The sequence below is a fragment of the Tauraco erythrolophus genome, chromosome 14, assembly GCF_009769465.1.
Source record: "Tauraco erythrolophus isolate bTauEry1 chromosome 14, bTauEry1.pri, whole genome shotgun sequence".
NCBI classification, from domain to species: domain Eukaryota; kingdom Metazoa; phylum Chordata; class Aves; order Musophagiformes; family Musophagidae; genus Tauraco; species Tauraco erythrolophus.
Genome location: NC_141478.1, coordinates 111,523 through 125,566, shown reverse-complemented (window position 1 = coordinate 125,566; position 14,044 = coordinate 111,523). Strand labels below are relative to the sequence as shown.

General features: G+C 43.2%; 1 protein-coding gene across 2 annotated transcripts in view; it reads left to right on the top strand.

Annotated features, from left to right (window-relative positions):
• The window catches only part of TP53BP1 (tumor protein p53 binding protein 1), a 30,789-nt gene extending 17,323 nt beyond the window's left edge, over window positions 1–13,466 (top strand). The window contains exons 12-26 of one of the 2 annotated variants that reach the window (XM_086620188.1): window positions 6–242; window positions 774–831; window positions 2,015–2,107; window positions 3,245–3,746; window positions 4,714–4,866; window positions 6,180–6,475; window positions 6,810–6,986; window positions 7,229–7,650; window positions 7,783–7,974; window positions 8,480–8,683; window positions 9,342–9,554; window positions 10,207–10,301; window positions 11,301–11,500; window positions 12,382–12,527; window positions 13,159–13,466. In XM_086620188.1, the coding sequence (XP_086476314.1) occupies window positions 6–242; window positions 774–831; window positions 2,015–2,107; window positions 3,245–3,746; window positions 4,714–4,866; window positions 6,180–6,475; window positions 6,810–6,986; window positions 7,229–7,650; window positions 7,783–7,974; window positions 8,480–8,683; window positions 9,342–9,554; window positions 10,207–10,301; window positions 11,301–11,500; window positions 12,382–12,527; window positions 13,159–13,346 (3,176 nt within the window). In that variant the 3' untranslated portion in view covers window positions 13,347–13,466. Of the gene's footprint in view, window positions 1–5; window positions 243–773; window positions 832–2,014; window positions 2,108–3,244; window positions 3,747–4,713; window positions 4,867–6,179; window positions 6,476–6,809; window positions 6,987–7,228; window positions 7,651–7,782; window positions 7,975–8,479; window positions 8,684–9,341; window positions 9,555–10,206; window positions 10,302–11,300; window positions 11,501–12,381; window positions 12,528–13,134 lie in introns of both variants that reach the window. The other variant, XM_086620187.1, reaches the window with a different exon arrangement.
• The last annotated feature ends 578 nt before the right edge of the window (window positions 13,467–14,044 follow it).

The window sequence follows — 14,044 nt, the reverse complement described above, 5'->3', positions numbered from 1 at the left end:
TTCAGTGGATGATAGTTGCCCAGACAGCACTATAGCAACGAGTGACGTTACAGCAGAGGGCACAATGGGGACCAGCAATGTCACTGTGGAAAGTGCAGTGGTGTCAGCAGATGTGTCAGAAGTGTGTGAGAAAGGAGATTCTCATATGGTTCCTGAGGCTGATACAAAACTCTCTCTGCGAATGAATCTCATTACCCCTGTAAATGATGGAAGCGAGGAGTCCCTGCCATTCAGCTTGGAAAGTAAGAGGGTGAAACCTCAAAATTTACAAGTCCTACTAGATCTCAGCCCTAACTCAAAACCTCTTTGTGGCATTCCCTGAGACGGTCTCTGAGTCTCTCTAATTTTTCTCATTTTTCTTTTTGGGCAGTGTCACTTAAATTTGTTTCTCTGTTTCTGCAATGCTCTACGCAAGGACGGAGTGAGAGGAGAGGCCTCTGTTGTGAGGAAAGATGTTTCCAGTAGACTAAAAGTAGTGGTCATGTCACAGGGCAGGAACTGAAGTTTGATTATATTGGGAGGGAAAAGATTTTAAAAGCATCATCTGGACAATAAAGTGTGACAGCATTTTAATCAGAACAGTGACATTCAGTCTAATAGTCTAAAACCTGTAGAAACTCAGGTCTGTGAGGAGGGGTTGGGCGGAGAGGCCTGGGCACCCTTTGTCCAGTGTTACTCATCCTCACTCTTCGCTGAGTGTGAGGGGCTGAGAAGGGACAGGAGGGTCTGTTCAGGAGACACCGAGATCATCCTTCCCTTCCTTCTTGTTTCAGAGCCTGCAGCCAGCGACAGGAAGGATGGATCCTCTGCTGCTGCTGGGGCTGCTGCCAGGTAACTGGGCTTTCGGCTGCGCAGAGTTAATACGAAGGTCTGGCTAGAGCCTTTTTCTGCTTGAAGAGAAAAAAAATGAGACACAAAGGAGGGAGTACTTTTAGCAGTAGCCACGACATTGACTCCCGTTAATGCTGCTTTCACAGCAGGTTTTAAAGGCGGGTGCCTCACGTGCTCTTTCACTACAGGCTTTGTGCTTCCTACTAATGCCAGCATTTTTCCTCCTTCTGATTGTAGTCAAAGCAGAAATTCATGTCTTGTGCAGTCTGGAATGCAAGTCTGCCCTATCTACCTCTTAAATTTCAAACACATGGTTTTCTGCTTTCTTTCCTTATTGTGCAATTTTCTGCAACAAATCTCTGAGGAGTTCTGAAGGAGAATTCTCTTTTTGATACGAAGCTGATAGAAACACAACCAGGTCATTGATATACTGAAATCACAGTTTAACATGTTGACCAAAACATAAGTTACTCCCTTGGTCTTTTGATTTGTACGTATCTATGTTATCTCACATTTAATGCCTAGCATTGTTTGATTTTAGCTTTTAGGGAGTATGGATTGTAAGTACTAATAAGAATCTGAGTCAGAATATAGTGACCTGTAGTCATCTGAGTGAGGTGTAACAGTTTGAAGCAGTAAGAAATAAACTCAGGATCTCTCGTCACAAGATTGCATGCTGGATGGTAATCGTGCCTCAGCGCTGAGGATGAGTGGCAGCCTTTCCTTACTAGTTGAGGACGGGTTGCCTTTGTGGATATAGGTCGAACTTGATCTCTCAGGATCTGCTTTATGACTGTCATTCCCAGTATTTTTGCAGTGTCATGAAAGTCTTGAGAAGTAAGCCATAAATGTCTGTGTTCCCTGGTGGGTACCAGAGGTAGTAGATGGTGAAACTCCTGATGGCGCTGCAGTTTTCCACGCTATGTTTTCTGGAATTGTTACATTTCTCTTGACTGTTAGGGTGTCTGCAAAGATGACAGAAATGCTTATGCAATTGCAGCTTGTTTCTTGACCTTTGAGACTTGAGTGTCTCACTCATTCTGTGGCTGTATAGGTCAATAAGCTCGATACCAGTTGTTGCTTTCCCAAGGGGCTAGAGAATTCTTGTTTTGCTGTACAAGGGATTTTTCTCACTCCCTGATGCTTTTTTGTTTTTTTGTTTGTTTTAAATCTGCACTGCTAGCTCCCAGAAAGCATCATCTGTGTTTAGTCGTGTCTGTGAAGTTCGTCGAGAGGATGAGGCCAGAGGTCATGGTCTTTCCACTTCTCCGTTTAGGTAACTTCTCACAGTCTTTGCCTGCCAGTCCTGGTTGGATTTATATGCACGTGTGTATTTTCAACATCAAAGAAATAGCACTAAGTCATTGTCTTTCGGTGACTTAGAAGGTTGGGGACAATGGGGTAAGTAAAATAAGTACTGTATGTTTGTATCTCACATGGTAATCAGGCTTACCTTTTTGGCTGAGCAGTGATGTGATTCCAGCTGGCTAACATGCTTTGGTAAAATCTGGGGCTTAAGAGAACTGAAATGATACTTAACAGCTGTTTAAATACCTTTTTTTTCTCATGTTCCAAGATCTTCTTACCTGTTGTGTTTTTTATTGTTTCTGCTATTGTTTCCCTTTCAAGTCCGTCAGTTTTTGCCATCTCGTTGCTTTGAAAAGGCCTATACTGCTGCGTATCTTAGGGTGAAAAGGGTGCTGACTGGAGGACCAGGTGTAGAAATCTGCTTCTACGGTGTTTTCCGTTGTCTCTTGATGGGACAGTGAGGTCTTGGTCTATGGAGAAAGAGTAACCTATATTTCAAGAACACTGAACAGTTATATTAAAGACCATAATGATAGGGAGTTCCAGTGCTGGGCAATGTACAGACAGTCACTCCTTAAAGTCTCAAGTACACGCGGGAAGCCAATTGTATACGTCTAGTAAGGTTCAGTATACAGTCCCATATAGTACCTGGTAACACTTCCAGCAGGGCACCCAAATTCTAATGAAAACATTAGGCAGCATTTGCGTTTATGCTCCTGCCTCCTCTCGCTAGGTGTGATTACTGGTTTCAAGCAAATGCAGTGCTGAAACAGCCTGTAGCAACCTCGGGACAGCATGACTTCCACGAGCATGTTGCGTAGTTGATGCCTGACGTTTGGGGTGTAGATTGCTTTATTCGTGTTTGGAAAAGTACCCAGTTCTCTACAGGTGTCAGCCATTCTTCTTGCCACCATGTGAATTGCTTGAGAGATGTTGAAAGGTTATTTTATAATTTGAGACTCACCGAGTTCTATGCAGTCTTAAGAAGTAATTAAATGACTGCCAGGGTTTCTTTTTTTTAATAGTTATTTCACTTGAGTGGCAGCACATTGGTTATTTTGCTTTTTTAATCAATCATTTTGATCTCTATATAACTGGTTTGCAGGGGAAGTCTGTTCAGTTTTCCTAGCACACAAGAAGATGCTGAATTACATAAAAATCCCAGTGGTTGGCAGTACCAGCAACACAAGGCAGATGACACTGGTGGACAGGTCCTAACTCCTCAGAGGATGCAGCAGGACTGCCATCAACAACCTTCTGGTGCAGAGGATGAGGAGTCTGTGAAGACTGGTATTGTAAGCACTCAGGCAGAAGAAGGGACAATAACGCAGAAGAAACCAAGAAAGGCTGTTAGAATTGATGAAGGCCAAGAGAGGTGGGCAAACACCAAGAATAAAGGGATTCAGACTACAGCAGACTGTCTTTTTACCCCAACAACTGTTACAACAGCAACACAAACATCAGAAGAAATCAGTAGGCAGGTGGAGGTGGGAACCAGTATGTCTGGCCAAAGACCTGGGCGACAAGATGCGAATGTCCAAACTGAGGAGAGTGGGGAAAAGCTCGTGAACACCTCTGGAGAGGACACACACTCTCTGCATAGTCAGGTGGGATGAAGGCTCCCTGTATTTAATTTTACTGCTTTAGAACAGTAAAGTATCCCTTCAGCCAGTAAATTCACTAGCAGTAGGTTCCCTGTCAAAAAAAGCCAGAAGACCACTTTAAAATGTGAACGTTGCAAGCTTTCCTGTATCAACTGTACACAACTGCTAAGGTAGCAACACTCAGTGGACAGGATAAGTTTGGAAAGTAAATGTCTCTGTATTTATTTTCTGGAAAAACATTACAAGTTTTGTTTGATTGGTTGTTTTTTTTTGGGGGGGGGGAGGGTTTGTGTCCAGATGTAGTTAACACTAAAAAATTTTTCACTTTTTTTGGATGAAGATGGCATGAAATTTTGAAAGAAGGTTTTTATGCCTTCTGTTTTGCACCAGCCAACTTGTGACAGCTTGTTCTGCCACTCCGTCCAGTGTCAATGGATAGACACACAAGAGGAGAGCTTTTCCAGAGCAATGCTAACAAAGTTAATAACTTTGAATTAGTATTTCAGAAAGTGTTGCAGACTCAAGAAAATTCACTTCTTTGCAGTTAATGGCTTGTGTATTTTCTTGCAAACGCAAAGACTAGAAAAATGATTTTTTTTTTCTGAACTTAAGAATAGTGCATCATAGAGGAGATTAACAGGGCCATAAATACACAGTGCAACACTGATGTGGTATGTCTGAGAGTCCACTGAATGAAAGACTATCAGAAGCCGTGCTAAGCAAGTTTGCTGTTTCCCCCTTGGACTGCTATGATTTTCCTTCCTCTGCCTGTCAGCAAAATGTGTTCAGTTCTCCCTTGTTTAGGGTCTCTTGTGTTGTTGTGTCTAATTTGAACAAGATGATGAAAGGTTCCCTTCCCCAGTACTTGGACATGATATGAAGAAACTGTACTGCAGAGAGAACTCTACCCAGAAATTATTCGCTTTTCATTGTGGTCTCTTTTGGTTTTAATTTGTCCTGTTTATTACAGGGAGAGGAGGAGTTTAACCTTCTTCACCCACCCAAAGGCCGAGTTCAGCATCGCCACACGCGAACTATTCGAGAAGTGCGCACTGTTGTTACGCGTGTTATAACAGATGTTTACTACATAAATGGTGCAGAGGTGGAACGAAAGGTAGTTGAGGTAAGTTCCTGTTTTCAGGGCTAAGTATAATGATATGTTGGCTGAAAAATAAAATTAATTGAAATAAGAATGTGTTGTGGCTGCAGAAAATGAGTGAACAAGTCAGTGTGCTGTGATGACAAACTTTTCATGAGCAAACACAGAGACCATTTAATGCATGGCAAAAGCTGTGTATTTGTTGCTGGTGTATTTCATGCCCATTACTGTATTCTGAAGACACTGACTTTTTCTTCCCAAAGAACTGAACAAAATACTTCACTGTGTGCATCCAGCTGTTGTAAAACTCTTGGGGTTTTGTCAGAATAGAGATATTTCAGAATGGGCAGAAATTGTATTAGTAAACTAAGATCACTTCTGCCTGTAAAATTGAAATAAGTAAGGTAGTTCAGCCTGTTTTACAGCTTAGTGTAATTTTTTAACCGCACTCTTTTGAGTCCTGTGGACTAGATTCTGTAAGAGGTCTACAAAAAGCGACTTAAAACCAAAAAACAAACAAGCCTATTGTTAGTACACTTGTGTTAACGTACGGCCGTTCATTAATCAGAAAATCTTCAGGGAATCTCAAAAGATAGCTGGCAAATGCTGATTTGATGTGCACAGTAACCATACCAGCCTGCTAGCAATGAAATGTTACTGCTATTCTGTTGTAAAGGTAAATAACATCAGTGTCTTGTGCTGTGTTGTTACAGTGAGCAAGGACACAAAAGGATAAATTAGTTCAGTGCAAAGCTTATACTTTCACACCTGATCCTACACACTAAATTGCTTATTGTAACATGAAAATAGAGAATTAAGTTTCCTGAAATGTGCTTACATAGGTTGCGTTATCACAATCATATAACCATTTCCAATTTATCTACCAACACTTGATATCACTCCTTTGTGATTTTTATATGTATTTTTATATCCATAAAACTTCAATGGCTCCAAATGACCAGCTGTCTGAAACTGATCTTGGCTTATTAGTAACCAAAGGCTGCTAGTATCTCATGTAGTTGTTGCCCACTCACACTCTTGAAGGGTGGGAATTATTCAAAGCCAGGCTAACTTGATACCAACCAAGCTCTGTCCTGTTGACTGATTTCTTAATGTGACTTCTTTACATAGAACAGCTACGGGCAGGTAGTGAGAGACACGCTGCTGCCATTGATCAGTCCAGACGCAGATCTGCACGGCTGTCTGGGATTTCTCAACTTGCCTGCACTTTCGCCTGGTGATTGTAGAACTTCCATTTAGCAAGTGCAGCACCTTTGATGAACTGTTTTTTGTTTGTTTGTTTGTTTTTTGTTTTGTTTTGTTTTTTTTCTCTTAAGGAAACAGAGGAGCCGATAGTGGAGTGCCAGGAGTGTGAGACTGACACATCCTCCCCAAGAACTGCAGTGGGCTCATCACTGACCTCTGGGGACCTTGGTGATGTCAGCTCCTTCTCATCTAAGGCCTCAATCCTCCACCGTACTACATCCAGTGGAGCAAGCAGTGGTCACTCTGCTACACACAGCAGCAGCAGCAGCTCAGGGCGAGGAACTGGAGCTGTCAAAGGGAAAGTGTGTGGGACAGAAACCGGAGAGTTTGCTTTACCCGTTGGCAGAGGCGTCTTAGGAAAATTAAGGTACGTGCAGAGCCTTGGGAAAGGAAAAGTAGGTATTTTGCAGAAGTGAATAGCTGGCTTGAGTGGAGTGTGAAGCAGGGTAGACCCCAAACCAAGAATTTTCTGGGAAGGATCTAGCTTGATGAACAGAAATAAGGAGATAGTCTTTGCTTTCACGTCTGTTCTTCCAAAAGGAGTAGTTCGTTTCCTTGTGAGGCATTACTTTGCCTAAGCTCTTTCCAGTTTAGCAGTGATGAGGCAAATTTCTTGACCAGTTGTGAGATCACAGAGAAAATGGGGGAATCCTAATAAGCTGGCTTCTTTTTTCAGAACAGTTAACTCATAAATTCTCTAGCCCTAGGAAAGGAGCTGGTCAGCCAGCATCTCCACTCAGAGTTAGCCATACAGGAGCACTGCCTTGTGAGGAAGAGGAGGAGTCTACGCCTGGCACTCGTCAGGGTGGCAGAGCACCTGTAACACCTCGTGGGCGAGGAAGAAGAGGCCGCCCACCATCTCGAACAACAGGAACAAGGTACCCTGGAGAAGGAGACTAATTTTTAATTTGTTGTGAAGGAAGAGAATGGGGAGCTGCTGTCTTAATGTGACAGAGAAAAAGAAGTACTGAATGTTTCAGGAGCTAGTTTTTAGTGATAGCATATAGCAGCTGCAAGCACCTTGCCCAAGTATTCTTTGTTTAGTAACTGTTTTTCCTGATCCTTCTGGCAGTGCTTTTTTTCTTCTTTCCTTCTGGGACTGCCTTTCTCTTTTCTACAGAGATTTGGCTGGACTCCTAGGTGTGGAGGATCTCTCAACTACAGCATCACCTGAAGAGAAATCATTTACTCGTTCAGTTCGCCTGCCAGATGGAGGGGAGAAATCTGACACTGCTGGCTTCTGTGCCTTACGTCGAAGTGACTCTCCAGAAATCCCATTACAAGTGGTGACCAGTCCTTTGGACTGTGCAGACTCATCCTCTGGGAACAGCTTTGTGGGCCTCAGGGTTGTAGCAAAGTGGTCCTCAAATGGGTACTTCTATTCTGGGATGATTACCCAAGATGTTGGGGCAGGAAAGTACAAGCTGCTTTTTGATGATGGATATGAATGTGATGTGCTAGGAAAAGATATTTTACTCTGTGATCCTATCCCACTGGAGACTGAGGTGACCGCGCTCTCAGAGGATGAGTACTTTAGTGCAGGTAAGAGCAGTGCTTGAGCTCCATCCTTGGCTTTTCTGAGTTGCTGAATGCAATGGGAGATGGATGCTTGTCCAGGAGGATGGGAAGCCTGCGTCTAGATGGTTAATGGGTGTTACTTGGTGTCTTTGTCAGGTGTGGTGAAGGGACACCGGAAGGAGTCTGGAGAGCTGTACTATTGCATTGAAAAGGAAGGCCAGAGGAAGTGGTACAAACGAATGGCTGTTATCCTGTCTCTGGAACAAGGAAATAAGCTCCGGGAGCAGTTTGGGCTGGGTCCTTATGAACCTGTCACCCCCCTCACCAAAGCAGCTGACATCAGTCTTGGTAAGGAGAGGTGCTGTTGAGCTGCTGCCTGTGCTGTTCTGCATCTTGTGCCTTTGAGGTGCTTCTAGCTCCTGATCTGAATTACTCATGTTTAAATCTTTCTGGATATTCAGCAATGCCTTTGGTACTTTATAATGGGATCTTTGAGATACTTTTATTGTTTTGTGTCTTGCTCTGAGACTTAGTGGTGTTGACTGGTTTGTAGAAAGTGACCTGCTTCTAGGACAGTGGTGCTTGTTATACTCATTTACACTCGGTGGATGGCTGCTATGATAAAAGCTCTGCAGCAGTACTGGGAGGAAAAGAGACGGGCAGGGTCGTGGGCTTGAGAAGAAAGATACACAAGCAAGAGATCTTTTTTTTTTCTTGCTCTTCTCTGTCAGAGGGTGGTGGTGTGTACCTTCTAGGTACTATTCATTTTAGCCACCTCTGTACATAAAGGTAGGGTGAAAGCTTGTGGAGTTAAGAGACAGCCAGTGACTGATCTGCGTGTACTGTATTACAGATAATCTTGTGGAGGGGAAGCGGAAGCGACGTAGTAACCTTGGTTCTCCTAGCACTTCCAGTAGCAGCACAACTCCCACTCGTAAAGGGCAGGAGAGTCCACGCATCCCGCCAGGCACACTATCTGGGAAAAGGAAACTTGTTGCTTCTGAAGATGAGAGATCTCCAGCTAAACGTGGCCGCAAGTCAGCAATGATAAAGCCTGGTGAGAACCTTATTTTCTGCTCTTAAACTTGCATTCAGCTATTTTTCCCTTCCCTGTTATTTCTGTAGTTGATCTTTCCACTGCCCATAAGCAAAAAGTAGATGACATTGCTTGTTTGCCGTGCAGGATTTGAGACTGATTCTCTCTGAATGCTTTCAGCAGCCAGAGATATTTTTAGCATGGTCTGAGTACTTACCTGCCATCTTTTCAGTTCTGCCTTTTATAAACGTTCTGACTTTAATGGAATCACAGAATGGGTTGGGTTGGAAGGGACCTCAAAGATCATCTAGTTCCAACCCCCCTGCCATGGGCAGGGAAACCCTGAAATGTTGTGATTTGCCTCTGTCCTTTCATATCTGTTTAGTCAGTCCTGAAACGCAGAGCTGTTAAAGGGACCCTTCACAGCAGTAAGTGTTGTTTCAGGGTGTTGATAGACTGGTGAATGTTGTCCTATTAGTCATTCAGGTTTTGATTTGAAGATTCTTTGCAACCAGAAGGGTAAAAGATCCCTACCTATCCTAGTGTAATCCTAACCCAATCCTGCCTCCCTCTGTCTCCTCCAGTAAAATATCTGAAGTTGAACATATCCCAAATCTTACTCAGGGTCTTTGTGCTGAACCTGACTTTTGAAACTCAGGGTGCTTCTGTCTCTCTGCAGGGGCTGTGAGAGCCGGAGAGTTTGTAAGTGTCTGTGAAGGTGTAGATGTTGTAGACCACCCAGTACTGGAGGATCATCATGGACCCTTGCCCCAGAATAAGACCCTCTTTTTGGGCTATGCTTTTCTCCTCACCATGGCAACGCCCAGTGACAAATTGGTCGATCACCAGAAGCCATCAGATGGTCCTGCAGGGAGTAGTGAGGAGGAAGAAGGTGAGGCAAATCTTAACCATTGCATTTCCAAGTGGAATGCTGTGGCTTTAGGAAAAATGCTGGATGCTGTCTGATCAGGTCTTTGTGTGAGTGCTTGTTTTACGCTTTTGCTCTTTAATCCTTTGCAGAAAGGACCTGAGACTGAGTCTTTGTTTTAGAGAATTTACAGCCTGAAATGTGGCAAACCTCAATGATGATCATAGAGCTGTTCAGCAAGTTAAGAAAGGTGTGAAAATTGGTGAGATCAGCAGTCTCAGAATAGTATAATATGAGAAGGAAGGTTTTGAGAGACAGGGATAGTGCTGGGAAACACAGGACGTGAAAACATGAATGGGTTGCTCCAGTTTACCTTTGCTGGGGTCATGTTTCATTCAATGAACTGCAGCATAAAAAAAAACGTGACAAGGTGCTCACTCGGCTAGTTTGGCCAGTGCTGTGCTTCCCTTTCCGTTGCTGCCTTTTTTTTTTTTCTTTTTTTTTTTTTTTTCCCTCTCCTCATATTGCCTCTTCCAAGGGTTTTCTGTAGATATGATTCTTGGTAGAAAACGTGGGGCCCCTTACTGGAATGGATGAGGGCTCTGTAGACTGAGGAGTGTATGGACATAAGCAGATAGATTATAGCCAAAAATTGAATTTTCTGTTTCTGCTGTAGAATTTCTAGAGATAACTCCATATGACAAACACTACATAGCACAGCAGCTGCGAGCAGGAGCTGGCTATATCCTGGAAGACTTCAATGAAACCCAGGTAAGGGCTCCCTTACTAATCTAGAATGATAGTCACAGAATAGTTGAGATTGGAAGGAGTTACTATAGCTCACCTTGTCCAAACCCACTGCTGAAAGCAGGATCAAACAGAGCAGATTGCCTAGGTCCTTGTCCAGTTGGTTTTGAGTACCCTCAAGGATGGAAACTCCACAGCCCCTCTGGGCAACTTGATCCCATGTTTGACTGTCCACAATTTAAAAAAAAAAAAAAAAAAAAAAAAGGAATTTCCTGTATTTCACTTTGTACCTGTTGCTTCTTGTCCTTTTAGTGGATAATACCAAGAAGACTCTGCCTCCATCTTTTGTATAGCCTCCTCTCAGTCACAAGTATGCATTGATGAAACCACCCAGGCCTTCCCTTCTTGACCTTAAACAAGCTCAGTACTCTTAGCCTCTTCTTGTATGTCACATGCTCCAGTGCCTGGACATCTTAGTGGCCCTTGGCTAGGCCTGCTCTAGTATGTCTTGTGGCTTTGTTGTACTGTGGAACCTAGGAGTGGATGCTGTACTGCAGATGTGCACGTCTGTGCCTCGGAACACTTAGAAGTAGAGCTCTTCATTCACCAGATCTACTTGGACAACTAATTTCATTTAGTGTCATTTTACTTAAATTTAGATTTTTTTAATAGAGAGGGTAAGTTGGTTTTGGAGCATCTTGCCTGAGGATGCAGAGTCTTCTCTAGTGACTTACTGAGTCTCAAACTAAAAGATGAATCTTCTCCTTTGTCTGAACTGAGAGTTGTGATACAAAAACTACTAGGCAAAGTTTTTACCTGTGACCTGCATAGCTTGGAATAGGTGATTATTATAGGTATTCCTGATTTCAGGATCTGTTTATCTAATTCACCTTTCACATAACATGGCTGTGAAAATCAAGGTTTCAATTGTTTTCTTCTTTTAAAGTGTTTGCAGCAGGATAACTCGTAGATTTTTTTGCAAGCATCGTCTCCTGTTTACATGTCTCTTTATCTCCCCTGAAGTGTAATGCAGCATATCAGTGTCTTTTAATTGCGGACCAGCATTGTCGAACTCGGAAATACTTGCTGTGCCTTGCCAGAGGGATTCCTTGTGTATCTCATATCTGGGTCCATGATAGCTGTCATGCTAACCAGCTTCAAAATTATCGGAATTACCTTTTACCAGCTGGTTATAGCCTGCAGGAGCAAAAATTACTGGAGTGGTAAGTGCCAAATAACCATGATCTGAGTCCACAAACAGGATTTAATCAGAGATAATTGTTATGCTTGGGAGGCTCTTGAACACTACAAGGACTGAAGGTGTCCCTGGTACTGCTCCCCATGCTTTCCCTTTCATATAGGAACAGCACTGTAAATCCTTGGATTTACAGTGACTTCTAATACTAAGGTACATTTGGGTGCCATATATGCAAAAAAGACAAGTCTCCTGGGAATTAAGAAAGATGTCAGTCTCCTCATGATGAAGACAGAATTCAGGCAAGGCTTCTCACACATCTGGCTGACTTCTCTTAATTGCTCGGAAATAGATAAAGGAGAGCAATACTATTGCAATTTCCTTTTCCCTTGGTACGTTTTGAAGCCAGCTTCTGCATTTTCTATGCAGAACATGCATGGAGTCTAATCCAGTAGGTCTGTTCTGAGAGAACAATTGTGTCTCCTCTCCTCTGTGAGGACGTCGGACTCCTCAGGCAAGGTGAGGGGTGGACAAAAGCAGTTTGTAAATCCCTGTGGGCTTTTTGGGCAGGAGACTGATGCCTGCACGCTCAGCCCTGTCAAAGCAGAGGCATTTTGGATATGCACAGAAAAGGTAGTTCAGGATTAAGGAGGAGTTTAGCCTAACTTTGGATTTGGGCTGCTGCACACACACCCCACCAATGCTGTCTATTTTACTATCTATAAACAGAGGATAATTGTTCCAAGTATTTCAGGAGAGGTGTTAAGAGAGCAGGTCACTGTATGCAAGGTATTCAGAGAACCAATATGGGAGCAAATCACGTGACTAGAAGTAGATAATGGTCCTCAAATAAAGTCTCAGACTGCTGGATATTCTTAGCAGTCTGTATTTCTCTTCCTTATTCTACAGGCACCCACGAGAAAACCCATTCCATAACTTGAAAGTTCTCCTGGTGTCAGACCAGCAGCAGAATTTCCTGGATCTGTGGTCTGAAATCCTCATGACAGGGGGAGCAGCATCTGTTAAACAGCATTACTCAAATGCTCACAACAAAGGTACTCATTGACCAGTTTCTCAAGCCTAGTAGTTGGGAATCCCATGCCACTGTGGTCTCTAGGATGGTTTAAAACCCTTTCAGATCGCTTACAAGGTTGTGTATAAGCATAAAGGAAGGCAAAGTGCAGACACTAGCTCTCTGCTTGAATGTAATCTGGAAGATTGTATCTAGAAGACCTGCCTTCCAGAGGAGATGCTGCAGCAATTCAGGACAGAAGCCATCAGATTCCAGCCTATGTTGAAAGGAGGAAATAGGCAAGAGTTGCTCCTGGACCTTTTGTAGGCCACTAAAATTGTGCTTCCTTGTCCTTTTGAACTCGGCTGTCTCTCCATCTCCATATGGGATGTAGGCCCTAGTACTCACAGCCTGAGGTCAGGACTCATGGTTACCTAGTTCTGCCTGTAATGTTGGCTACTGGTTTTCTGTTGATTTCTATCTGGACTAGAGGGAATCTTTTACTTGCAAGGTGCAGTGTTGCATGTCTTAACTTTTACAAAGAGAATTCACTGGCTAGGAATGAGAGGACATGGAAGAGAGTTCATAGTCGTGAAACACACTGATCTTCTACTGCAGAGAAGATCCTTTTTCTTTTTTTCACCTGACAGATACCTGTCTTTTCTCCTGTGCAGATATTGCTTTGGGTGTTTATGACGTGGTGGTGACTGATTTTTCCTGCCCAGCTGGTGTCTTGAAGTGTGCAGAAGCTTTACGGCTGCCTGTTGTCTCACAAGAGTGGGTGATCCAGAGCCTTATTGCTGGGGAGAGAGTAGGCTACAACAAGCATCCAAAATATAAACATGACTATGTCCCCCACTAAACTAAAACTTCGCCCTGCTGTCCCACTGTTGTGCAAGACGGTATTTTAATCAGGTTTTAAATGTTTGTGTAATTGGACAGTGTGCATGGATTACTGTATATAGTTTTATCTGCTGGACTTTTATGATGGAATAAATGTTCAATCTCTTGTGGTAGCTGCTGGGACTCCTCATTTACCTAAACTTACTCCAGGGCTGTGCCTCCAGAGAAGATGGGTAGAGAGAAAAGAAATGCTTACGTTTATCTGAGCTGAATAGCACTAATATTCTACTTTCAGTAAAGGCTGACCTCAACACAAAGTCAATTATAAAGGGAAAGGTGTTCTCAATGGGCAGCCTGTATTTACAGAAGTCAATAACCTATGACCAAATTCAGGGCAGCAGCAGCACTTCTGCTTGGAAGAATAGCACGTTGTGCACTTCTCCACTTTGCTGTTGTTCTTTTCCATTCATCTCATCGAGATGTTGCTGAAGTGACTGGTAAGAATTTCTAGGACAAAGTGCCATTTTGTTTTGGCTACCTCTCTTTTTTTGTTGTTGTGTGTATAGGTGCAGACTGGCACTATCTAAGTAGAGATACAGACACAGGGACCTAGGACAACTAAACTGCTGGGAGACTGTACTTTGTTTATGTGGTGGGGTTTTGATAGCGGGGGAGAGAGAGTGGCTGCAGAGAGAGCCCCTGTAAGGGGCTGCGAGA